The 27,531-nt window shown below is 40.6% G+C and overlaps 1 protein-coding gene across 4 annotated transcripts in view; it reads left to right on the top strand.

Annotated features, from left to right (window-relative positions):
• ATP9B (ATPase phospholipid transporting 9B) overlaps positions 1–27,531 on the top strand; it is a 158,922-nt gene that overhangs the window by 30,650 nt on the left and 100,741 nt on the right. For all 4 annotated transcript variants that reach the window (XM_087890377.1, XM_087890376.1, XM_060682069.2 and 1 more), the window contains exons 5-7: positions 1,090–1,198; positions 6,698–6,756; positions 12,372–12,423. In XM_087890377.1, the coding sequence (XP_087746503.1) occupies positions 1,090–1,198; positions 6,698–6,756; positions 12,372–12,423 (220 nt within the window). The remainder of the gene's footprint in view (positions 1–1,089; positions 1,199–6,697; positions 6,757–12,371; positions 12,424–27,531) is intronic.

Genomic DNA, 27,531 nt, shown 5'->3' with positions numbered 1-27,531 from the left:
AAACATTTACATTACAAGGCTTCCAAAAAGCTTTTAATGTATTATTAAAATATATGTTTCATTATTAATCTTATTAATATATGTATTTCAGCTCAAATTGTTAGATTCAGGAGACTGTGGATTGAAGTTAACTTCATGTGAATTGAAATTAAAAACATTGGGATGAGAATTAAAATTATTTGATTCAGGAGACCCCAAAATATAACCTGAGTATTGTTAATGCTATTGCTAACAAGAAAAGTTGGGTATGCATGTTAATTATTTAATATATTTCTACACCAGTTGCTTATTCCTAGCTATGGCAGGAATCTTTTCAGGCTGAAGAAACAAAGGTTACACATTTGTTTGGAAATGCCATTGATTTCTCAGAATAAGAGATTTTGTCTGTTAGTGACTTCAAACAATAGGTTATCTATCTTAAAGTTAGAAGCAAAAAAATCTTTTAAAAGAAATAGTCATGTCCATATTTGTTTTTCTTTATAGGTAAACACACTAGCCAGTTTTTAACCATATGTTTCACTATTCATTGTGGAGATCAGGAAATGGTTCAAACATTATATCAAAACCATTGTTTGGCATGATTTATTTTAGCCTTAGGCACATGTCATCTTTCTTCATTTTAGGCAGGTAGTATTTTGTTATTTGATATGAATCCAATTATTTATGGTGTTTTTTTCTTAAGATTGATTAATTAGGATCAAATTGTGCGACTACATAAATAATACTTACTAGTTTATCTCAAACATGGGAATAGGGGAGATGGCAGAACTCATTCATTCAATGTCTTTACCTGCCTTAATCAGAGAACAGGAAATTAAGACTTGCTATTGTATTTGAGTCATTCCATTATTATAGATGTAAATTATTTTGAAGGAAAGACATTCTGTCAAATAATACCTTTGTATTTTTGTATAGATATGATTAGATTTACTTTGTTCAGCTCAGATTTTGATGCATGCTTTAAAACACCCTTAAAACACCTATTGAAATCAATATATTCCCATGGTTTTCAAATTCACTGTTAAACATTCTATGTATTTTAGTGGAAATATTTTCCATTTAAGGAAATGTTTCTTCTATTTTAAACAGGGATTTGTTTTGGCTGTCACCATTCTGCGGGAAGCAGTTGATGAATTTCGTCGTTATAAGCGAGACAAGGAAATGAATTCTCAATTATATAGCAAACTTACAGTACGAGGTTAGCAATAATTTTTTTATATGAATCCTGGACAACCTTCCTACCTTGTAACTTCTATCATTTACAGTTAAATGCATGATTTTTTATATACAGTATGTCACATACAGCCTTTAAGCTATGTACTGTCATCTATCACATGATTGTTAGCACTAAGGATGATCAGTCTCAGGCAGAAATCAAAAAGAAGTGGTTAGCAAACTGATATAAATTGATCATATTTGCCAATGGACTTCCTTCAGTAAGATAGATCACAGCTTGTTCAGGCATGGTTGATACCGTGAAAGGAAATCAACAGACTATACTTCTTATATAACTAAAATAAATATTGCATACTGAGCAATGTCACTTTACTTGGGTATTAAGAAATTGAGTTCATCATTATTGAATCCAATATTGTCATTCTGTTGATGAAACAGCAACACTTATTTGTATCACACAGTTTCAAATCTGTCCCACATTAGGTGCAGCTTCCATAACTGTTCCAGAAGTTTAAAGGTTCTGAAAACCCATTTATCAGTAAGAATCGGCTGCTAAATTTTTTATGCTGTGGGGAATATTGAAGAATATTGCTAGGTGGAACATAAATGCCTGTTGCTGCTAAAAAAGCAGAGCTTGTGAAATTATTTTAAGAAATGCTTCTATATTACAGTGACACTTGTACTAAAATCATTTCACTATTATTGCATAAATACCCAGAGCGCATATGACAATTTTACACCTCCCTGCTACTACAACATACAGTATTATTAGGTTGTAGCACTTAAAATACGTCAAAAGATTACCTGGGTCACAAATCAGTTTTAATGAGCAACTAAACCATCATTATAGGAAGTTTTATATTATGATAGATTTAGTTTATTGTGTTTTTAATGTCCATTTATTGCCCTTATTTTTCTTTTTAGACTTTTACATTTTTTTAGATTTTTGTTCTATATTTTCTAGTTTTTTAATGTAACTTTATTTTTATATTTTTTATGTTTTTAATTTTTTTTGTACTCCACTCTCCTTATGTTGGTTTTTTACTTAATTAAAGGTGGATTGATTAATACAAAAATTAATGCACAGAGCATAATTATTTAACAATTATCCCCGTTTATTTGTAAAAATACATCTGAACAGGATTGGTCTGAACAGATAAATAAGACAATTTCTTAAAATTTTGGGTTGGGTAGTAAAACAGTGATGACCTAAGGATGAAATACAAAACTGAATCTTTTGATAAAATATTCTAGGAAGAAAGCAAATTAGTGGCTGATATTTTCAAACAACATGGAGAGTTATTTGCTATATGTAACATTTCATTCCAACAGATTATCATTCTAAATGTGTGAGCAATTAGCTGTTAACTGACATCACAAGAGTTTTCACTATTGTTTATAAAGAGACTTTAGCTCTTATTCGTATTGCCTCGCTGATGCTTTTCTAAAAAAAAAGTTGATGAGGATGGAAATTATCTTTTCATTGCTTAATAAAAATAAATAAATTAGATTACACATTAGGACAGTGGTTTTAAAAATTTCACCCCCCAAAACAATCAAACTGGACCCCAAAACGAGGTTAATTCTTCAGAATTCCTGCCATTTTTACAAAATATTTTGATTTATATGAAGAAGCATCAGCTTCATGGAATTACATACAGGGATCCTTTCACAAATAGATTTGTCATTGTTCTGACTTATCTAATATTGAATAGCTCAGTGGTGGGTTGCTACCAGTTCACACCGAATTGGGCGAACCGGTAGCAGCCGTGGCGGGAGGCATGCGCACGAGCAAACCGGTAGCGATGGGTTTTGGAACCTGTCCCTGGAATAGCTATGGCAACAATTTGGAAACCTTGGGCAACATTGTAACTTTTTATATACCTGTTTCCAACTTCATGATTTTATTAACAAGTGTAAACTGCATAATTTATTACTATATTTCTTGAAGTTTCTTGATTGAGATTAAATAACTATTTCACCTTGATCAACTCATGAATACGTATAACCCCCTCATGTGTCTGTGGTTCTCTGTCACTCACATTTCTTATTGCTTCAGTTGCTTGATCCAGATTTCAGAAGTTTATATTAATATAGAAGTTGTGACATACTTTTGTTACATGTTTGCACAAGTGTTTTATATTACTTGCTTTCTGCATTTGATTGTGAGGTGGAAAGGCAGAATGCAAATGCCAAAATTTCAACAATGGGAATTTTACAGATCATGTCTTTGTTTTGATTAATTTATTTGAAATATGTATGCTACATTAAATTTAATAGCTAGAGAGACCTAAAGGTAATGAGCAAGGCCAAGTTATAATGATTCTTTGTAGTGTGTGCATGATGTGGATTATTTTCATTGTAGAAATATTCTGATGTATTCATATAAGTTGATTTTATTTATTTTACACTTATTCTTCTTCTTGAGTCGTTCATGTGTAATGAATTATGATAAGCACTTAATTGTGTTCTAGTTGCACATAAGGCTTTAGGCAAAGGCTTGTGCCTTGGTGGACCATAAAGCTTGAATATGCAGCCACTTCTGACAGCTTTGGACTTTTTTATTGGCAATTACACAGATGGTGAAGAGTGTTTTTAGTTTGTGAGATGTGTTTCGGAGGAAAAATAGTTTACAAAAATAATTTATGCAGTGAATAGCATTTGATAGTTTTCCAAATTATCCTTTCAAAGTTATAATGTATATTTTGTTTTCTGAAATGGTATCCAGTGATTACTTTCTCTATATAGATAAAAAGCTTGTTGATACCTTAAGGTTTTCATACATATAATTGCTAATTGGTAAGGCACATTCTACCAACCTCACTTCAGACCAGAAACATGAATAAAAGTAATCTGAAATTGTATGTTCTTGCCAGATTTATACATTGTATGAATAATATCCTGATATTATTATATAATATCTTGATATAGAGGGGTTTTTTTTTGTAAATAGTATTTCACATTGCAAAGGCTTGTTCTTGTGGCCTTGCAGAATGCAAGCGCTTCTGAGAAAGAATATAGCAAATTGCTATGTTGTTATGTTGAATTATTGTACCAAAAGTGGATGTGACATCTTCTCAATATTTATTTGGGACATAGAAATATTGGTAGATTATCAACATTAAATTCATTTGTCTTCTTGGAGTAATGCTTAAGATGAACAAGAGGATGTTAGAGGTGGGATAGCTGTGGTATGCTTAGATAGGAATTATTTTTTAATATTAAATTTAGGCAATGAAGCTAAAAACTGAATTTTAGGACTTCAAAACAGCATTAGCTAGAAATCTGATATAATATAAAGGATAGCTTTAGATTTCAGTGTATGAAAGAGGAAGGAAATACATTGCAGCTGTTAAATTCTGGCAAAGTTAAACAATATTTGGGGTGTTTTAAATTTTGTTTTCTGGGCCAAATTATTTAATTGTATTTTAATGGTTTTTTAGCATTTGTATTATATATATTTTATCTTTTGGCTGTTCACCGCCCTGAGTCCTTCAGGAGTAGGGCGGTATACAAATTCAATAAATAATAATAATAATAATAATAATAATAATAATAATAATAATAATAATAATAATAATATAATTCTTGTGGCGCTTCTACGGGAAATATTAATTCTAATATTATTTTCTGAAAAATATCAGAACATTGAAGTGCATTTATTCTAGCTATAATTTATAATTCTGAGATAACCTAAAATATTATTTACATTTATTTTTAAAATATCCAACTCACATTCCCAGGTCATTTAAAAAGAGTTTCCTGATTTTTGATATATCTACATGTAACTCTCCATAAAATAAACATTTTTTAAAAATGGTTTGTAACTTAACAACAATTATACTGTCCATAAAATAACTGGTTTCCCATATATTTTAAATCAAGTTTATTATATAGGATTACCTTATTTGGTAATTGAAATAGTCCTTTTTCAGACTATATTCATATTCACAATAACTTCTAAAAAAATCTCTTTACAGTCAAACGTTCTGTCATCTAAGACAGGGGTCCTCAACCTTTCGGACCTCAGGAACCACTAAATTCATAATTTTAAATCCCATGGACCACTAATAAGATCTGCCTAATGACCAGCTGGGTGGGCGTGGCTAGGTGGGCATGTGACTGGGTGGGCATGGCCAACTCGATGTCACTCGTGTCGAGGGATGCCTCGCCGGCCTCTACCCGCTCCTCCCCTCCCCGCCACTCTTCCCCTGCCCACCCGGGTTCCTTAGGGCCCCAACACGAAGCAGTTGTTGGAGCTAAGCAGTCACCATGAGAAAGAGTTGACAAAATAGCTGGCTCAGTTCAGATTGGATCTGGCTGAGAAGGAGGTTCAGCAGAAGCACCTCACTGAGGACTATGAGCATAGGCTTTCCAAGCAGAAGGAAGACCTGCAAGGCCAGGTACCAGCACCTGCAGGCTCAGCAGGCTGAGATGATCAGCCAGTTCCCGGCCATGATGCAGTCCCACTGGAACAAGGCCCTCTGGCTCTTTGCCCCCAATGGGGCTTCCCTCCAGCCTTCATTCAAAGCCCCACACCAGGAGGCCAAAGCAGACCCTGAGTTGGAATTTCTGCCCCCCTCCGACCCACACAAAAAGACCCCGAAGAGTGAGACTCTGTATCAATACAAACATTCATTGCATGTATCTGGCCCAGGGGTCTTAGTTTGAAGACCCCTGATTTAGTGCAATATAAAAAATGAAAATATTTTTTCTGCGGACCACCAAAATTTTCTCGTGGACCACCAGTGGTCCACGGACCACCAGTTGGTGACCGCTGATCTAAGAAGACATGTACTACACTGAGCTGCCTGAGACACAAATATAGGAAGTCTTCAATTTATAGCCCATCTGTTTAACAATTGTTCAAAATTATGAATGGCTGAAAAAAGTGACTTATGACTGTTCCTCTCACTACCAGATTCATTTAATGACCACATGATTTGCCTATTGACTATTGTGGTTCATTAAATGACTGCAGTGGTTTGCTTAACAACTACAGCAAACAAGGTTATAAAATCATCTCAAATGATTCACTTAATGATAATTTAGCTACAGATGTTCCTTTCCTTACTGCCAATTGTGGCATAAGTTATGGACTTTCTATACTTCTTTTATTTTTTAACTTGCCAGACAATTTTTTTCTCAGCTGATAAAATTAGCATGTAATATATTCCAGCAGCATGACAACATAGCATTTGGATATAGTTTAAAAATAAGAAAGAAAAATATTCTTCTTTAGTGTCTTTGATATTTGATATTGATAACATGTAAAATGTATTTAGAAGAGTAGCAGCTTATTTGATGTTTTTGAATACCCTGTTCTTTTTTCTTGCTTCTTTGTTAAATTGTAGTACTTAAATTTAATTTTTAAAATGAGTCATTAAACTTTTAAGCTCTTTTTTCTATGTTAGTTAATGAATTGTGAAGGATAGAATGAAAAATAGAAATAATGTAATGGTAGAAGTTCTGTGATGTTGAGAGCACTGCTTATATTGATTAATTTCTTCTTTCTTTAAAGGTAAAGTGCAAGTTAAAAGCTCAGACATTCAAGTTGGAGACCTCATCATAGTGGAAAAGGTTAACTTTTTTTTGGTTAATCAACATTTTAAATGTATTTTTCTGTTCTTTTGTCCTGGACATTACCTATCCATTGTTATTTCAAACTGCCTGAAATCAAGATTAAAATGCAAAATTGACAGTATTTTGATGGTAGTCATGTATTTTGCAGACTTGCTTTAGATTTGCCCTGCATGGTGTTGCGGTATCATTCTCTCTTTTCTCCTCACTATAAGGAAAATGATACCATATATGGTAGGCTGCATATGTTGATTAGAATAGATTTTAAAACAGAATTCAAAGAAATGTACATCTTAATTCATTCATGAGAATAGAGCTAGGTTAAACTAAACTATTGAATTGAATTGAAATTGAAATTGAATTGAACATGTTTCCTGCAGATATATTATCTATCTCTGGTTCTCTTTAATTGTCTGTAAATGAGATATCTTAAAACTAAGCCCATTAGTATAACTAACTAGCGTATTTCTCCAAAGAGATGACCCACCTTGAAAAGAAGCCCTATCACGTTTTTGAGTGCATGTGATCAAATTAAGCCCCACCCACAAAATTAGCCCTAATTAAGACCACGCCCACCCCGGGGTGTATGGGGGGTGGAGCTGCCTTACCAGGCCTCGCACAACCCGACACCTGCCTCACTTTCTTCTGCGGCCGCTTGCCGCCACTCACATGCATCACCCTGGCCTCCGTTTCGCTTTTAGATGGCTGCCGGAAGGCATCTCCAGCCGTTAACAGAGCTCTGGAGCTCTGTTATCGGCTGCAGATGCCTTCCGGCAGGCATCTAAAGGCAAAACAGAGGCCGGGGCAATGCGTGCTAGTGCGGCAAGTGGCCGCAGAAGAAGTGGGCCAGCAGCAGGCTCCTCCTGGGCAGGGCTGTCAGTGCCTCCGCCATGAGGTGAGTCAATAATCAGAACCCTCCAAAAAGAAGGCCTAGCCATTTTTTCAGGGGCCAAAAGAAAATAAGACCCGGCCTTCTTTTGGGAGAAACACGGTAGTCAATTACCCCTTCAGTGTGACAGTAGGAATGGAAGACAATAAAGCTGCATAACTAAGAAAAGTTATGTAAATTGACCCATCTATAAATGTGAAATCAATTTTCATTAAAAGAAATATTCCTGTGCATTTCTCACATCTGCTTCAGCGGATCAGATTTAAACATGAATTCAGGAATTCATACTATCAACAGATCAATCCTGATCAACAGAACTTCAAATGCAGCAAATAATACAACTTGAAAAATTGAAGATGATTGTTTTGGTTTTGTACAATTATATGTAAAGCTTTCTTTTATGTTATATATACATTTTATAATTTATAAATTTTGATAAATTATACATACAGGTGGGACACAAATTTAATAAAGTATTTAATATAATAATTTCTAATATATTATGTTATATACTAATATTAATCTATAAAATACTTAATTTAATATGGTTCACTTTAACTAATACAATATTAGTACCTTTTGTGAAAGACTCATAATACAGTCCTAATGTGGCCTCCAAATATTTTGGCGACGGATTTCATTTATGTTAATTTTAATTGCATGTATCTAATATATTTAATTAGCTAACAATTCCATGAAGTGAAATGTTTAGTAATCTTAAAAATCAAATAAGCCTCAAGTCAGTAGTAGTTAGTATTGGGCTCTTGTCATTTGATTTCTAAGCCTATCTTGCACAGACAGAGTTCATTTTTGCAATTGGCAAAGAATAGTCCCAGCTTGCCTGGGTAAGTAAAATTACCTTTTGGGTGGCAGAACAGGATCTGCTGCTTTCTGCAAAATAATCTCCACAAAGCAAACTCTGTCCCTTTTATAGATCTGTGTGTCAGTGCATATACGGAAGGGTTATAGTTTGTGTCATATTAACTCTGTTGCTTTGTCATTTCCTCCCAGCACAAGACTTAAACAGTGCTGGCTTTCCACATAAAGTAGGGAGCACACTTAAAGAGTTTCTGATTTCAGAATAATTGTTCTTAACAACAGCATGTCAGCAAAAAATGAAGCTGTTAAAGAAAATACCTATATGTTTCAATCCAAATGACCTTTCAATATGTAAGCATTGATTTTACACTACAGTAGTTGTGCTTAAAGTACAACCAGTTTTGTCCAAATTTTTTTCTCTAAAAATGTGAAGGATTTTCTTTTTTTGTCTGTGTTCCTATCATTCCCACCTGTAAAATTTCTAAATTTGTATACAGATTGCCCCTGCTTAATAAACCTAATTAGTGCTGGCAACTCCACCACTAATAAAGCAATCATTAAATGGGAAAATATGGAATAATCATTGATGAGTGATCAGTTAACAAGAACTCCCTGTACAATCCCCGTCCAAGGGGATAACCTGGTCCATACTGACTTAGTTTCAGAAATGCTGTAGATTCATACGCTTCCAGGACTCCATGCTAGGAATTATTTTTTACTTTAACAAATATAAGCATGAAGGAGACTATAATCATTGATTGTTTGGTAGAAAAACAAACATTTGAAATATGTAATAGACATGAGAGTTTGTTTTGATTGCTATCTGGCGACTTTAATGAGGATTGTAACATTAATCATGTTTGATGTGTGGGAAGTGCATTTTTGTCAAAGCTTCATCTTGTTAACAGGCAACAGTTTTAAAGGATGAACCTGAGTTGTGACTAAAAGGTTTATGTCAACATTAAAAGAGAAGTTGTAAAGATGTATAGTTAATCTATATAAAGACAGAGCATCTGATTTTATGTTTGTCATTTAAGGAATGATTTATTGACTTCTGAAGTTGCCTTTTGTCTTTCCTCTCAGTTTTTGCAGATAGTGGGTTCCCAAGTATTGAATATACAATATAGCTGCTATTCTTCACTAAGATTTATATTTTTGCTGTCCTTTTTTCCTACCTTGATATATAAAAGGCTTCTTGTTAAATGTGGGAAGGGTATGTAAAGTTTGAGAATATGCAATAAAAAATTATCATTTCTTTAATTTTTTTTAGCAGAAAAAAATATCAAGATTCTGAACTCACTTTTCTGATGTTTCAGTTAATTCTTTAGACAATTACATGCAGGATTTAAAGTAATCTGGCAGCCTTAGATAACTGAAATAGAGAATCCAAAATCATTATCATTCACATCATCTCCTTATCCTGTTGCCTGAGTAGTCACATCTATAAAGAAACTAAATCAAATTTAGCTAAGCAAAATTTAAATAGTTACCTTAACTGCTTCAGTTTTATCACCTAAACCCAAACTGTTCTAAAAATTTAATCTGATGTATTAGTATCTACCATTACCTTCAAGTCACTAGAATGCCTCTTGGAGGAACTACATCTCATTTTAGTATCAGATCACTACTCCATGATTTCCAATCTCTATCTACACCGTTTGTTTACAATAAACATATGTATTGACATATGTTTACCAAGAGCCTTGGTAGTACAGTGGTCTAAGGCACCCTGTTATTAAGCTGGTTATTAAGACCAGCTGCCTGCAATTACTGCAGGTTCGAATCTCGCCAAGGCTCAAGGTTGACTCAGCCTTCCATCCTTTCTAAGGTAGGTAAATTGAGGACCCAGTTGTGAAAATGTCTGACAGGCCTGAAAGTGATGAATGGAGATTTCATCCCACCATGGCCATTTAACAACTTTATCTACATAGGAAAAAACCCTGATTACAAAAATATCATACATTTAAACCTATGAATTAATAAGTATAAATATTTGACCTTTACAGGGAGGAGTCATAAAATATGGGTGTGGCTGGCAGAAGAGGTTCAAAAAAACCGAAATAGTGCTATCCCAGTCTCCCATAAGTCTCAGAATAAACAACACAAAATGTCTGACAGGCCTGAAAGTGATGATTGGAGATTTCATCCCACCATGGCCATTTAACAACTTTATCTACATAGGAAAAAACCCTGATTACAAAAATATCATACATTTAAACCTATGAATTAATAAGTGTGTGTGTGTGTGTGTGTGTGTGTGTGTGTGTGTGTGTTTCTCCAAACTCTTTCGATTTTACAATCCCCCTTTAGAATTTTATATTAGCATTCTAGATTTATTTTTACTACTATCAAAAGTTTTCATTTTGTCCAAGGATTTTCCTGTTGTATTTGTTGATTTTCCCTTTGTTTCATTAGGATTATGTATAATTTTTATTATATATTTGTATTCTGTTTATGATCATATTGTATTCTATCTAATATCTATAAAGATCTAGGGCAGTATAGAAATAATTTTATATAAATGAAGGACTATATATTGTACACTTTCATATACAGTGTAAGTATGAAATACTTAAGTATGAAATACTTAAATACCGGTATACTTTAACTAATACTTAAATCACTAATTGAAAATAAGAGATTCTTTTTATAGTGTTTATTAGTCTTAGTGTATACTTATCCTACTTTCACCTCAACACATACATGTGCATGATTATTGAGCATACATATAGTTCTGTAGAACATTCTTGGCAGCAAAAATCATTATGTAAGTATTGTCTCTCATCTATCGAGGCTACCAGAGTTTACGTCTGTCAGGTACAAATAATCAGGTCTGCACATGCGGAGTTTAACTAGCTTCTTTAGTGCTCATGCCTATATCACAGGAATATTCCAAGACAGGCAGCTTGTACCTGGATTAGACTAGATAAGGTTCAATGGCATTTGGGGGAGAAGGGTATATGAATTTGCTCTCTTGTGCCTATGTAAAGATTCCAGACTAATTCCCCACTTTACTCCTCCCCGTGGCTCAGCCAGTCTCCCTCCCTCCCTCCCTCCCTCTCTCTCTCACACTCTCTGATATGACAGAAGATAAAGGACTTCCTTTTATTTGCCTTTTAGAATATTATTAGTCACCATAATGCAGGGGTGTCAAACTCAATTTCATTGAGGGCTGCATCATGGTCATATTTGACCTCGGGGGCCGGGGTGGGCGTGGCCAGGGTGGGTATGGCCAGCTTGATATCACTTGTGTCAGGGACGTCTGCGGTGGCCCAAACACTTAGCCAGTGAAAACGGGCTCCCGGGCTCCATTTTCAGCTGCAATGGCGTCCTGCTGCCCTATGCCAGTGAAAATGGAGCTCAGGGGGCTGCATCACCCCTGAGCTCCGTTTTCACTGGCAGAGGGTGGCAGGAGTCCGTTGCAGCTAAAAATGGAGCCTGGGAGGGCCGTGCGTGGCCTTCCCAAGCTCCATTTTCGCTGGCAGAGGCACTGCAGGCCAGTCCTTTGCTTTTCTAGAGTGGCCCCATGGGCCAGATCTAAGCATCCTGTGGACCGGATTCGGCCCCCGGGTCTTGAGTTTGACACCCCTGCCATAATGGCTTCAGAAGAAAAGGTGCTTCTTTCAAGTCTCAAAATATTGTTGTAATTCAAGCGTTAAGAACTTATTTTTAGATGCTTCATTTAAAAACCTGTGATTTATTTCTCACTCCCTCTCTGAGGGAAATGAGCAGTTAAGTATGAAATAGAAATAAAAATAATTAATCATTTACTGTTTTATAAAATCTGATTTTTGAGTGGTAAATATATCTCAGCCAGTTAAATTTTAATTAAGCATTAATCTGAATGAAATCTTAATTGCTTCCCTCCTTCTGAGAGATATTTGATTTGGATTTTTTTCCCCAACAGAATCAACGAATTCCATCTGATATGGTATTTCTAAGAACTTCAGAAAAAACAGGTATGTTATTTTCTAGTCCCAGGTGCTTGAGAGCTAGAGCGTTGGCCTCAGCTCTCTAAATAATGATTTCTTTAGCTAATCCTGGTTGATGTTGACTGTTGACTTATGAACAACTAGCTGCGAGATAGATAAAGATTATGCCTTGTTCCATTTTCTTGGCAGCAGAAGTATCTCCCTTGCCATGATAACAAAATCACTTCAGTCTATCAACTGAATGAAATTAAAAGATGTTCTGTCCTTTGCTTTGGTAGGCTGGAAGCATGGACTTCTTCAAAATTTGTTTTGATCACAACCTGGTTGTAAGACCTCAAAATATTTGTGCATATAATAGAACAGCTTCTCCTCCTTTATGTCCTCCAAGTGTATGTGGATTCCCAGAAGCCTTGGTGTGGACTATGTGGATGGAAGTTTCTAGGAGTTAAGACTTATGTATCTGCAGATTAAGGGAAAATTCCAGATTTTTTCAAAGCCTTGATCACCAACTCCTGGCACTGAGCAAGCCATGTGGGCTTTTCAATATACTCTGTTCCAAATTCTAGATTTCTTCTGCAGTCCAATTCGAAATAAAATAAGCCACATCATACTTAGTACCACCTACTTTTAAGTAGAGTTGCAGATAGTCCTTGACTTGCAGTCATAAATTGCAATGGTCATAAAACAAGTCATCACCTGACTGATTCAAATTTACTTTTTTGTGGTTGTTAAGTGAGTCACCATTATCATTAAGTGAATCCACAGACTTTAAATAAACAGCACAATTGTTAAGCAAACCCATTTTGCTATGGGGCATTTTTGCCCAAAACCAGAAGTAAATGCCAGTATTCTGCAAAAACAGAGTAAATTGCAGTCATATGACTACAGGGTGCTATAAATGGCCACGAATGCAGGTTGGTTGCTAAGCACCTGAAAGACAGTCATGTTGCTGTGGGGTGGGGGGATTGACTATCAGAGCTTTGAAACCAATTTGTAAGTACCTTTTGTGGTGTCTGCTGTAACTTTAAATGGTTGCTAAGTTACTGATCATAAGTTAAGGACTACCTGTATATTGATAATGAAGTACGTTTTTATACAGACCATATATGTTCAGAAATATAGAATATAAAAATATAGAATATAGAATGAGATATGTAGTATTGCATAATAACAGGTAGGTAGTATCATTCTTGATAAGAATTTTGAAAGAATGATTTGCTATTAGTAACAAATATAAGCCAATTTTATGGGGCTACTTTTTAAAAACATATTTGTATGATAAAACTAATTGTATTTCAAAAATTAATCATAACTCTTTATTTTTATGCATGTTATAATTGTGACTGATGAATAATGTTTTGCTGACATTAAGAGCTTCATGTAAACTCTTCTCATTGTTATATAAATATAGTTTAAGCAGATTAAAGAAAATTCACTTGATTTTTGTTTTATATTTATGTGTAATGTGCAAAATATTAAAAGGATTGAAGAAAAATTTTCCCATTTACAATTATAGTTCATTATGACTACAATTTCTTAGATTATGGTTTCTCAAATTAAGCATTAATTCTGAAAGTACAGAATCCACTTAGTTTATTATAAGATTTTTCTAAACCTATTTAGGTAAAATGTTATAAAAATGAAGACACATCCTAATCAATTAACAATTCTGTTTAATTATTTTACTGTTACACCATATAATTAATTGCAAATTATTGTTTGGCACCTTTTTGCAGAACAGATTTGATACTTTGAACTTCTGAAATTACACAGAAATGTGGTATCACTTTGCTGTTCAGCCATTCAGCTCAAGTGTCACTTTCTATCTCTTTCCAAGCAGACTGCTGCAGAATAATAAGGCTGTAATAGTTGTGGCATGTGTTCTGAACATTCCTATTATGTTTAGAAACCATACATTCTAAAACCTACCTGTCTTGAGAGGGGGAAAAAAAGTTGAGAAATGTATTGCTATAGAGAATGACAAATGACTAGAGTGAAGTTTTGCACATACAGCCAAATAAACTTTTATCTTCAGGGCATGAGTGACTGCCAACAATCTGTCCAAACTATTTTAATCTGTTCCCATATTTCAGTTCCTATTCTGGTTTTAACATTTGATTTAACTTAGGCTAACCATGCTTTGACATCTATCTCGAGCCACTGAATGCTATTGCTTTTCTGTGTTTCACCTGTTGTTTTCTACATGAATCCTAATAGAGTAAGATTAATACAATAGTAAATATATTAATAAAAGCTTATTAACAAGTTTATGATCAAAGAACTGGTATAGCTTAAGGACTTATCTAAAGGCAAAGAAGTCTTTGATTCTGATTGTGCCTCTGTTATAATTCCACTAGATTTAAGCTATTTTATCTTGTTCCATTGTAATACCAGGTTCACATTACAAATTTTACCAGATTATTGTAAAATATTATAACTGAAATCCAGAGACACTTTTTTTTTCTTTCAATGGCATTGCATGAAGTGTTGGGCTACTGATATCTGAGTGTTCTCCCACTAGGATGCGGAGTGGGTCAGAAATGGGATAATCCAGCCCGTCTGGCCAATCACTGAGTCGGATAATCTTGGCCACGCCTACTCAGGCCTCCCTTCCACCCAGTTTATTCGACTCAGTGGTTCTGACCAGTCGCTTCGCTGAGTCTCTCACTTCTAACCAAACTGAGATCGTGTTTTCTACAGTTGGGGGTTTTCAATTCAAACGCTGCCTCGTTGCCTTCTAATCTTCAGAGGAACGTGAGTGCTTTATTTTTTTCTTCAGCCCCCATTCCTCCTAGCGCTGTGTGAGCGGGCCATTCTCATTGATCGTGGGTCCGGTGGTCCTCTTCCATGGGAGGTGCTCATCCGATGACGTCGGATCGGGTCTGCTAGCTGAGAAGCTCCTCCCTTCCTGTAGCCTCCCAGCTTTCAGACTCGATCCGATTTGGATCAAGTCACGGTTTTGAGCTGCTCCTGAATTTAGGTATTCTCCCTAGCTTCTAATTGGCTTTTTTTCTAAATTACTTCCTGCCTTCCTGCCTTTTGCCCCCCTGAGTGGGGGGGGGGGGGAAAACTTTCCAGCGAGCAAGGTCTCGTCCCAAGGCCGCTGAAGACCGCTCGCGGTGGGATAGGCTCCCAGCAGGTAGAGCCTTCCCTGACGGCGAAGAGGGGCTCCTCCCTATGCCGCTGTAGCAGCCCGCGGCAGGAATTAGGTTTTCGTGTTTCCCGCCGCCGCACCGGCTTCAGAAGGGGCGGAGGAAGAAATTGGAGCTTTCTCGGCTCCCTGGGCTGCATTGCGCCGGAAGGCGCAGGAGCTGCGAGCCGTTCTTCGGGGGCAGGTTTGCCTTGCTTCTGGCTCGCCTTCAGACAGCTCCCTGGGGACCGCAGGCAGGGCGGTTCGGACGGCCTGCGCAGCAGCGTTTCGGCGCCTCCTGGGCTTCGCCCACGCGCCTGGAGAGATTTGAGGAACGAGGAGCCTCGGAGCACAGCGGGCGGCTGTAAGTTTTCTCTACGGGGGGGGGGAGGATTGTTTGAAGGATTAACCTCCCCCCCTTGCCTAATTGCCCTTCTTTTCCGGCAGATAGCTGTGGCTCCCCTTCCTTAGGCCATTCCAGGGATTCCTCCTCTCCTCGTGGCGGGCGCCATTTTGGGCTCTCCTCTTCCTCCGCCATTTTACCAACTCTGCGGTCTGGGCCCTCTCCACGATGGCTTCCACCAGGCAGGCCAGGCCCAAAAGACAGGCCTCTCCCAGGGACAAACCTGGATCTTCAACGGAAGCCCCTGCTAAAAAATCAAGGAAAGCCTCCTCCAAATCTTTGGAGTCTAGATCAAGGGAGGAGGTGAGGCTGCACCAGGCCATTGAACGTTCTATACAGAAGGCCCTCAAGGAGGCCTCCATTAAGGAAGCTGACATTTCAACCTCCCTCCCTGCTCGGGCCTCCTCTCCTGAGAGACCTGAACCCATTCCCCAGGCCGTGCCTCCAGCCTTATCCCCGGATGGGGATGGGGCTTCTGTTCAGCCACAGCAACAGGTTAATGAATCTCTCTTCGGGAATCAAGAAGAAGAGTCCTCTAGGGCTCTATCCCCGGGGGGGGGCAGGGTTTCTCCTTCTCCAGCCCTGCAGAGTTCTGATAACCTGGTGCAGGGGCCTGTAATTTCCCCAGATTTGGTGGCTTATATCCATCAGGCCATTCAACAAGGCATTCAGGCCGACAGACAGCGCAGAACAGCCTCATGGGTTTCTGAGTCACCCTCTCACATAGATGTGGAAGGTTCATGTCTTCTGTCAGATAGGGTCCAACCCCCTGCCAGAGCTCACTCATCAGCTTCTTCCGTCCAGGGTTCTCTCCCCGGTGAGGATGTTAAGGACACTGAGTTGTCTGATGATGAAGACTTATCCCCAGACCAACCGTCCTTCATAGGTCTCTTCAAACCACAAATGTTCAGATCCTTATTACATAAAGCTAAGCTGACGACTGGTTTAGGGACTCCCCGCCCTAGTACAGCGGGGGAGGGGACTTCGGCTTCTCTACCTCTATTTGAGGAACCCCTCATTGAGACTGAAGAAATTCCAGGGCCCAAGTTGTTTAGGGATGTTCTTGCCAAGCAATGGCTTGCTCCTGCATCGGGGCCTAGACCCAATTCGCTGGATAAGCGTATATATAATATGGCCCCGGAGCTTTCTTCCCTTCTACAGGTGCCCTCGGTGGATCCTCCTGTTGCAGCCCTTTCAGCTTCATCGTATACTGCGGGCCCTCCAGAGGAGAACCTCCGGCCGGAGGAACGCCGTCTGGAGCACGTATTGGTCAAGTCTCACCAAGCGTCTGCATGGGCAGTCAGATCTACAATGGCAGCTTCGTTCTTCAACCGGGCTTCCATTCTTTGGCTCAAGCAGCTACTTGAACGTCTTCCAGTGTCTGACTCTCGCACCCATCAGGACATTAACAAGGTACTGGCAGCATTGGAGTTTTCGGCCGATGCCACTTTGAATTCATCCAGGTTCACGGCCAAGGCCATGGGGGCGACCATCACAGCCCGTAGACTTTCCTGGCTTAGGCAATGGCAGGCAGACGCCAAATCTAAGTGGCGCCTAGCGTCATCCCCGTTCGAAGGCTCCCTCTTATTCGGGGCTCCACTGGAACCTCTCTTAGCAGAATCCAGGGATAAACGTAAATACTTACCGGCCATGTCTCGTAGATCAGGCCAAAGATTCCCCCCCTCCTCCTCTTCCTTTCGTCCCTTTCGGGGGCCAGAAGGAAATTCCTACCCTCGCCAGGGTCAGCGGTCCTTTCCATCGAGGCAATTCCGCCCCTCCGAGCGCCAAGGGTTCCAATCTCAGCGGGGCCAATTCAAACGCTCCTTCCGTGGGGATCGTGGGCGCCCTGCCCGCAGATCCCGCTGACGGTTCATCAAGCACTCCCATCGGCGGCCGCCTGGCCCTGTTTGCCAGCCAATGGGAGGCCACGTCCTCGGACGTCTGGGTCAGGGAGACGGTCAGGGTGGGCCTCTCCCTCGAATTTCTCTCCACCCCCCCGACCCGATTTCTCAAATGCCCCCTCTCTCGGGATCGGGCTCGCAGGCTCCTGATGGGATCGGCCATTCAACATCTTCTCGAAATTCAGGCCATCGAACCGGTCCCTCAGGAGCTGCACGGACAAGGCTTTTACTCCCGCCTGTTCGTCATTCAGAAGTCGTCGGGGGGTTGGAGGGCAATTCTAGACCTCAAATCCCTGAACCGACGGGTCATTTACCGTCGATTCAAAATGCAGACCCTCAGCTCCATCTTGGAAGGTATCAGGCCCGGGGACCTTCTCTCATCAATAGACCTGACAGAGGCTTACCTCCACGTCCCCATCCACGCGGACTTCAGGCAGTTCCTTCGCTTCTGTTATGCGGGTCGTCATTATCAATATCGAGCCCTTCCATTCGGCCTATCCTCGGCTCCCCGAGTATTCACAAAAATCATGGCCGCGCTAGTGGGCTACCTCCGGACTCTTCCAGTAAGGATTCAGGCCTACCTGGACGATCTCCTCGTCCAGTCGACTTCGGAGGATCTAGCGCGCCAGGACCTGGAAACCACCCTCCGAGTCCTGGAGAGCCACGGGTTTTCCGTCAACATGGCCAAGAGCCACTTGATACCCACGACTCGCATACAGCACCTGGGGGCTATCATCGACTCGGTGGAGGGCAAGGTTTATCTTTCCCAGGACCGCCTGTCCAGCCTGCGGTCACTGGTCAGGTCAGTGTCGTCAGGGAGACCAGTCTCCCTGGCATCCCTGTCCAAGCTCCTGGGAAAGATGGTCTCCTGTATAGGGATTATTCCTTGGGCGCGTCTCCACTGCAGGGATCTGCAGTGGTTTCTGCTCCCGTACCAAAAGCGTCAAATAGGGACTTCCGACCGCAAGGTCCTCCTTCCCCACAAGGTCCTCCTCTCCCTCCAGTGGTGGTCCTCAGCAGCAGTCCTCAAGGGGAGGGAGTACAGGGTGTCCCAATACCTTATTCTGACAACAGATGCCAGTCTCCTGGGCTGGGGGGCTCACCTGTCCTCGTCCATGGCCCAGGGGCGCTGGTCCCAGTCCGACTTGACACACAATATAAACTGGTTGGAACTTCGGGCCATCCATCTGGCTCTCCGGATCTTCCAGGATCAGGTGTCAGACAAACACGTTCTCGTACGGACGGACAACGTAGCCGCCAAGGCTCATGTAAACCGCCTGGGGGGGACCCGGTCTCGCCACCTCATGCAGGAGGCCGAGAGTCTGGGAGCCTGGGCGGAGTCTCACCTGAGGTCCCTCCGGGCATCTCACATATCGGGCGTGACAAACACCCAGGCGGACTGGCTCAGCCGAGAGTCGGTGGACCAGGGGGAGTGGGCACTCGACCCGGACCTGTTTCGGATGATCACCGACCGCCTGGGCCTCCCTGTGGTGGACCTCTTCGCCACTCGGATCAATCGCCAGACAGAGAGGTTCTTCTCTCGATACCCAGAACCGGGGGCAGAGGCCGTGGACGCAATACACAGCGAGTGGCCGTCCGGCCTCCTCTACGCCTTCCCGCCTCTGCCCCTCATTCCCAAAGTCATCAGAAAGATGCTGTTCCTCCGGGCGGAGCTCCTGCTGATTGCTCCGTTCTGGCCCCGTCGGCCATGGTTCGCGGACCTCCAAGCCCTGTCCGTCCGGCATCCCTGGCGACTTCCTCGCGACAGAGTGATTCTTCGTCAAGGGCCACTGCTCCACCCGGATCCGGCATGGCTTCAGCTAACCGCCTGGCGGTTGAGCGGAGCTTGCTGACGGCGGCCAGGGTCCCTTCTCGTGTCGCCAGCACCATCCAAGCGGCTCGACGCCCTTCAACGACACGAATTTACGACTCCACCTGGCGCTCCTTTGTGTCATGGTGCAACCGTCGTTCCATCGTCCCGACGGCGGCCTCCACGGTGCAGGTACTGGTGTTCTTACAGGACGGCTTTGAGGCGGGCCTGGCTCCTAACACGCTCCGCCGACAGGTCTCCGCCCTGTCCACCATTTTGTGTTGTGGATCTAAACACCCCCTCTCGAGCCGTACCCTTATCCGCCTCTTCCTCAGGGGGGCTTCTAACCTTCGCCCGGGCTCTATCCACAGATACCCCTCCTGGGATTTGCCCTTAGTGCTAGACGCCCTCACTAGGGCCCCCTTCGAGCCCATAAGGTCAGTGGGCCTACGTTTCCTGTCTTATAAGGTCGCTTTTCTGCTGGCCATAACTTCGGCCAGACGAATTTCAGAGTTGGCAGCCCTCTCCATCAGGGCTGATCTCTGTGTTTTTCATCCTGACCGGGTGGTACTTAGATTAGACCCCACGTTCCTTCCTAAGGTAAATTCCCCTTACCATAGAGCTCAGGAACTAGTCCTCCCGAATTTTTGTCCACGTCCCAACCGGCCCTTAGAACGGGCCTGGCATTCCCTGGACGTGAGAAGAGCCCTTCGGATCTACATCCGTCGGACATCTGACTTCAGGAGATCGGAATCCCTTCTGGTCTCCTTCCAGCCATCCAGTATGGGCCAAAAAATCTCGTCCATTACGGTGGGGCGTTGGATTAGGGCCACCATAGCCACAGCTTACGGGTCCCAGGCGTTGCCAGTTCCACCCCGGATCACGGCCCATTCCACCCGCAGTGCGGCCACCTCGGCTGCCTGGGCCACTCAAGCTTCCTTGGAGGAAATCTGCCGGGCTGCGGCCTGGTCATCCCCGACCCCTTTCATTAGACATTATCGACTGGACCGCTTTGCATCGGCAGATGCGGCATTTGGGCGTAGGGTTCTCCAACAGGTCCTCCAGCGGTCCGCCTCATCGGCCGGGGCACATCCCTCCCTATAGTTCCAGGCTTTGGTATGTCCCATGGAAGAGGACCACCGGACCCACGATCAATGAGAATGGGCTTTGTCTTACCTGAAAGCCCTTTCTGATTGTGGTGGGTCCGGTGGTCCGCCCCACCCTGTTTATGCCCAGGACCGATTCGGCGGGGTTCTGGTGTCCTGTTTCCTTTCTTGCAGCTCACCGTGTAGGTCTGCTACAATTCGGATCTCATCAGAAAGCTGGGAGGCTACAGGAAGGGAGGAGCTTCTCAGCTAGCAGACCCGATCCGACGTCATCGGATGAGCACCTCCCATGGAAGAGGACCACCGGACCCACCACAATCAGAAAGGGCTTTCAGGTAAGACAAAGCCCATTTCAGTCTAGGCTGGAAACGCCGCCGCCGCGCTCTCCTGACAGCCACCGCCTCATCGCTCATCAGCTGAGGGGCGAAAAGACTGGAATCACCTTTGGGGGACAGGCGCTTCATTTCTGCAAGCCTCTGACATCGCCGCCCCGCTCTGCTGTCAGTTCCGCCTCAGCGCTAATCAGCTGGAGGTCGGAAAAGCCGAAAAGCGCCTGGCTTCGTCCAGGGCTTCCTTCCGGCTCTGCTTGTGGCCGCCGTTCTTCCAAGAGCTCAGGGAAGACGGCGTTTTAATTCTTACTGCTGTTGGCAGTTTTCCTATAAAGGAAAAACCCAACTCTGTACAGATGTTTGATGATTAGGTATTAGAACTGCCAATCAGAGCAAGGCAACATAGAGGACTTCCTTCCAGTTTATATCTGTCTATTTAAGTGATTTTTAAATTGGAGTTTTAACTTGGGGTTTTAAATTTTGGCCCAAACTGTTTAATTGATTTTAATTACTTTTAATGATGATGTCTGTATATTTATGTTTTTAAATTGGCTGTACACCGCCCCGAGTCCTTCGGGAGAAGGGCGGTATATAAATAAAATTAACATTAACATTAACATATTCCAGAGGGAGGAACTAAGGACAGATGATTTGGGAAGGTATGTGTAGAAGGATAGGTCTGAAGGAGGCTCAAGAGTTCTAGTCCAGAAAAAAACTCAATCTATGAGAAGTACCGGATGATGAATATATTTGTTGCCAAGGAAAACAAATATTGACATATAGATATGTTACAATGTTAAGTGAATCAATTTATAACCCTTTAAAAGTTATTTATTAAAAGTTAATTTGTTTCTTTGTTGAAGTGTTATATCCTTTTCAGGCAATTTAGTCACATTCTTAATGACATAAGAAATAAAGGGGGGGGGGTCGGAAGCAAAATTTCTAAACATAAAAGTACTTCAATGTGGCGGCAGGATCAAGAGAGATATTTCAAAGTCGATGGAATAATTTTGAAGAAAAAGGCAATATGAAAAGGGCACCCAAATAAACAGTGTATAATAGCCATTATTTGTATACACTGTGTAGAGCAAATAAATCTAAATATAGGCCATTGTCTTAAGGTACTTTACAAGTACCAAAAAAATACAATACTATATTTAAAAATTGATTAATAATCAAATAATTGTTAGGTAGCCCACATATCATTGGCTGGAATTGCCGACTCCCTAGTGACTACCTGAAGGCTAGGGCATTTGGAGAGTTCCATACTTTAGGAGGCAAGATGCTCCTCAAGGTTAGGAGGATATATGCTGAGAAAATGCATATGGTGTGGTGAACTGCTCAAACTCACTCTTCAAGAATTAGTGGGGCAGGCCAAGTCTTTCAATATCCAGGAAATAAGTCATGTATAGCTTTTAAATTTCTAACTAGCCCTTTGAATTGGGCCTGGAAGCATAATTGACAACCAGTATAATGCCTTTGTCAGTAGCTTTACATGACTATATTTGTTTCTAGTGGTTAGCAGATGGAATCCTGCCCTTTGAGTCAAATGGAGCTTCCAAACTATCTTCAGGGTCAGCTCTACATAGAGTGTGTTGCAGTAGTCTAAATATGAGATGTGGAAGCTATGCGTCATTGGTAGGTTTTCCCAATCCAGATAGGCCTAGCATTAACACATCATTGGGACTGGACAGAGGCTAATTTAGCTGTGGCTTCCACTTGCTATTGCAGGACCAAGAAATCCAAAAGAAACTCCAAATTATAGATTTGTTCCTTTAGGAGTGTAATCCTCTAGAGCAGGGGTGTCAAACTGACGGCCTGCAGGCCACATGCGTCACATGCAGGCTGTGTCCATACCAGCTCCGTGAAGAGAAAAAACTTCATGAAATGTCACGTGACACTGTGAGTTTGACACTCACGCTCTAGAGCTAAAACTGGAGGCAGAGTAGAATCTTATCTATCACTAGGGCTTCCATTGTACAAGATTTAACCTGAGTTTATTTTGACCAATCCATGTCCCAGCACTTCTAGGAACCAAGACAGGTTTATCAAGTATATTTGAATATCACCAGCCTACTGATGATAACTTATCCCAAACTCGTATTTATTTATTTTATTTATTTATTTTATTAAATTTATATGCCACCCTTCTCCCGTAGGACTCGGGGCGGCGCACAGAATAAAAACATGTAACAATAAGAAAAAGTCCCGTTTCGCCGCTTCCATTGCCACAAGATAAGACCTAATATAGGTTCTTAACTGTGCTCGATCGGATTCGGAACAGGATGATCTTCAACAGCCCTCCAGGCGTCTCTTCCGACGCTTCATCTCCCGCAGCTCCACAGAAAACCATGGAGCTACCCGGGATCCCTGTCGGCGGAGAGGCCGCAAATATGCCTACCTGGCCGTATGATGGTTTAAGGATTAATAATAAAAATAATATATAATGTACCGGTAATAATAATTGCTGAAAGGTGTATGCTTGGAAATAGATGGGAAGATGCCAGTTTATTTTCCTTATCCTCACTTGTAGTGTTTGTGGCAAGAAGCCTATCGGCCATTTTCATAATACTTCCATTGAAAATTATATGTTGCTTCACTCCATAACTTCATTAGTGTAAGGATAGGAGTAAGGATAGTACTTTTCTATGCAGCAATGTTCCTAGAGTAATACATTTTGTTATTTTTCTCCTCCTAAATTCCTGACAGCATTTTCGCTAACTGCAAAAAGGTGCAAAAGAAAGAAAAGGTTAGGTTAAGGTTAAGGTTTATTAAATTTGTATATCGCCCTTCTCCCGAAGGACTCAGGGCAGTGAACAGCCAAGATTAAAATACATGCAATATAAAAATTAAAATAAATTAAAACAGAATTAAATCAGTTTGGCTTCCCAAAATTTAAAACCCTTTACCCATAAAATAACCCATTAAAATTTTAAGCCAGCCCGGCTTGCTGAAATAGGAAGGTCTTCAAAGCTCGACGGAAAGTACAGAGGTCCGGGATCAGTCATATTCCTGGGGGTAGCTTGTTCCAGAGGGCGGGTGCCCCCACAGAGAAGGCTCTCCCCCTGGGGGTCATCAGTCGACATTGCTTGACTGACGGCACCCTGAGGAGACCCTCTCTGTGGGAGCGGATTGGCTGGTGGGAGGTTATCGGTGGCAGAAGGTGGTCTCGTAAATACCCGGGCCCTAAGCCTAGAGCACTTTAAAGATGAGAACCAATACCTTGAAGCGCACCCGGAAGACCACCGGGAGCCAGTGCAGCTCGCACAGGAGAGGTGTTACATGGGAGCGCCATGTCGCCCCCATAATTACTCGCGCAGCTGCATTCTGGACCAGCTGGAGCCTCCGGGTGCTCCTCAAGGGGAGCCCCATGTAGAGAGCATTGCAGTAGTCCAGGCGAGAGGTGACGAGGGCGTGAGTGACCGTGCATAAAGAATCAATACAGAAAGGGACGAACCTGATAGAAAGCCCCCCTGGCCACGGCCGTCATATGCTCTTCTAAAGACAGCCGTGCATCCAGGATAATGCCCAAGTTACGAGCCCTCTCCGTGGGGGCCAGTGACTCGCCCCCAATAGCCAGCGATGGCACCAGCTGGCTATATCGGGACGCTGGCAGCCACAGCCACTCGGTCTTGGAGGGGTTGAGCCGGAGCCTGTTCCTCCCCCTCCAGACCCGCACGGCCTCCAGGCACCGGGACATCACTTCAAGGGCATCATTGGGGTGGTCTGGGGTGGAGATGTACAGCTGAGTATCATCAGCGTACAGATGGCACCGCACCCCAAATCCACGGATGATCTCACCCAGCGGCTTCACATAAATGTGAAACAAGTCATCTGCAATCTTGTTCCTCATGAATTTGTTTAATCTATTCTACACTGAATGATAAAATATAAATGTACAGAATTTTGCCATACAGAATCATGAATCGTTCAAAAGCAGGATAGGCCCTTTTACTGAGGATAGGAATGTCAAGGAGATAGTCGACTATGTGAATTGAAATATGAAATATCCTTTTGACTTCATAATATTTTAAAAGTAAAAAATGGTATTTCTAAAGAGAGCATAAATTCTGCAGTTAGAATTTAAGATGATGTGCAGGTGGTTTTAGTATCCAGACTTGGATTATTTTCAGTGAATGCAAAAGAGTTCCTTAAAGCATTTGATACAATAGAAATTCCTAAAACGTACAGAGTCTGTATAACAGTTCTACAATATATGCAGTGTGATCAAGCTTGGATTAAAAGCATCTGTGTTCTTGTCAATAAGGAATTGTGATGAGTTCAGGGGTATTGTATTGATTGTGTATTAATACATGGTATCCTATTGGACCATAAGCTGATTGTTTAGAATGTAAATGAATCTGTTGATGGATCCAGTGACTGATGGCTTAAATTCCAATTAATCAATTGCTTCATCAGTTTCTTAATTCATATCAAATATCTCTTGAGTGTAGATATTCTTTCAGTGGTATTAGGAAAAAATATGCTTTAGAACTAATTTTCATCAATCTCTTATAAATGCCAATATGTTTTTTCACATTCCCAAGTGACAATATTATAGCATAAATATTTGACATATAGTTTTCTTCTGAATGAAATAAACAGAAACATTCCCCAGAGTATTGTGCTGGCCCTTTCCTGCCTATAGTTAGGGATTTAACAGTCTTGCCTCTGAAGAACCTACATTTCTTTACATAGCAAAAAACTGAGTACTCTTGAGTTCTGAGTCATAGCAAGCAAGTTACTGAAACTGCAAAATACAATATTTCATGGCAGTTTCACATTTTTCAATAATTCCTTTAATTAGTACAACACTTGACACAGTCTCTTCATTGTGACACTTGTACTAGTTAATCTTAATTTGATTGCCATTAAAAGCACCCTTTCTTGACAACTCTTGTCAATTATACAAAATAAAATCAACTATTCATAAGAAGACTGTAACAGAATATAGGCAGGCAGATTTAATAATTCAGTTTTAGTGAGGCTTAACTGGATTAGTTGTTGTAGCTAGTGTTTTCATTTGTGAAAAATTTATCAGATACAACATTTGAGAGGCAACAGATGGAATAGATTTTATATATGAAGTATTAACTGCTTGAAAGAAAATCTGTTAGGATACTTTATTTTGGAAAAAAATAAATGGTGAAAGCTTAGTTCTGTGTTAATAATTCATTTTTAGATTCATTATATAGCCTTTATACAAGGAAGAATCAAGTCTGAAACATAGTCATACATATGTCAGAGAGGCCAAGATGAGCATACAATCAAAAAAGATATACCTTCCAGTTTCATGTCTTTATTTACTTTTTTCCTGAGTAAAATCAACTTTATAAATAGTTACTAACAATATGTATTCAACATTTTGTTAAAAAATAGCTTCTACTGAGTCTTAATTGACAGCAAATCTTACTAGTGCATTGTGAAGAAAACTATAAATCACAAGATGCTCCATATTACAAATATTTATTTTTATTTATTTATTTATTAATCAAATTTCTATACCGCCCTACTCCCGAAGGACTCAGGGCGGTGAACAGCCAAGATAAAATACAGATAATACAAATATTAAAAAGATCCCTTAAAATTATTAAATATTTCGGCCGAAACACAGATTAAAAACACCCAATTTGTAAAATCACGAATTAAAAAATTTAAAAATTTAAAAGATGGGAGTTAGGCCAGGCCAGCTTGCTGAAATAGAAAAGTTTTGAGAGCACGGCGAAACGTGCGCAGGTCCGGGATCTTCCGTATCTCTGGGGGGAGCTCATTCCAGATGGTAGGTATGAAATACATTTCATCTTTATCATTAATCCATGAACTGAATTATTTTCTGATTAATATGAGAATAGGGTTTAATAAAAATTAATGCATTAGTTAAAAAAACCAACCAGAGGAATCAAAAATATTCTATTTTTTCTAAACAAGAAAATGTACCTACTTTACCTTGCAAATTATTATTTGCAAACAATAATAACATGCATTTTATTCCTAAGAAAACTTGAACTATTACTCTTCATATTCCAGTGCAATCAACACATTCATAGTTAATTATATGACAGTGTTTAGCTCTCCCCTCATGTACTTTTTAATGTTTTACAAATGGATTCATTACTTGGATGAGACGAAACTGAGGTAAACATATGCAGGAAGGAATATTTTAAAGATTTGTATGGGATAAATTGTGATATATCAAGAAGTAGAATTGAAACAAATTCTATGAAGGCCAGTGTCCAAGAAAAAGTTAAGAAAAAGAAAGTTGTGAGAAAGTTGAAAAATGCTAAGACTGCAGATGTAGGTGGTGTAACTAGAGAAATGTTAGTAGTTTTAAATGTATGTACAGTATTACTGTGATCAAAACCCTGAAATACAAAACAGATTTGAAAAAAAAGTCTAAAACTATGACTCCAATAAAAATATTAATAAAAAATAGTCATGTCACTATGGATTCTATAT

The sequence above is a fragment of the Pantherophis guttatus genome, chromosome 3 (genome assembly GCF_059756535.1).
Source record: "Pantherophis guttatus breed Tessera chromosome 3, ASM5975653v1, whole genome shotgun sequence".
NCBI classification, from domain to species: Eukaryota; Metazoa; Chordata; class Lepidosauria; order Squamata; family Colubridae; genus Pantherophis; species Pantherophis guttatus.
Note: the sequence above shows the minus strand (reverse complement) of the source record. Positions and strands in the feature narration are given on the sequence as shown.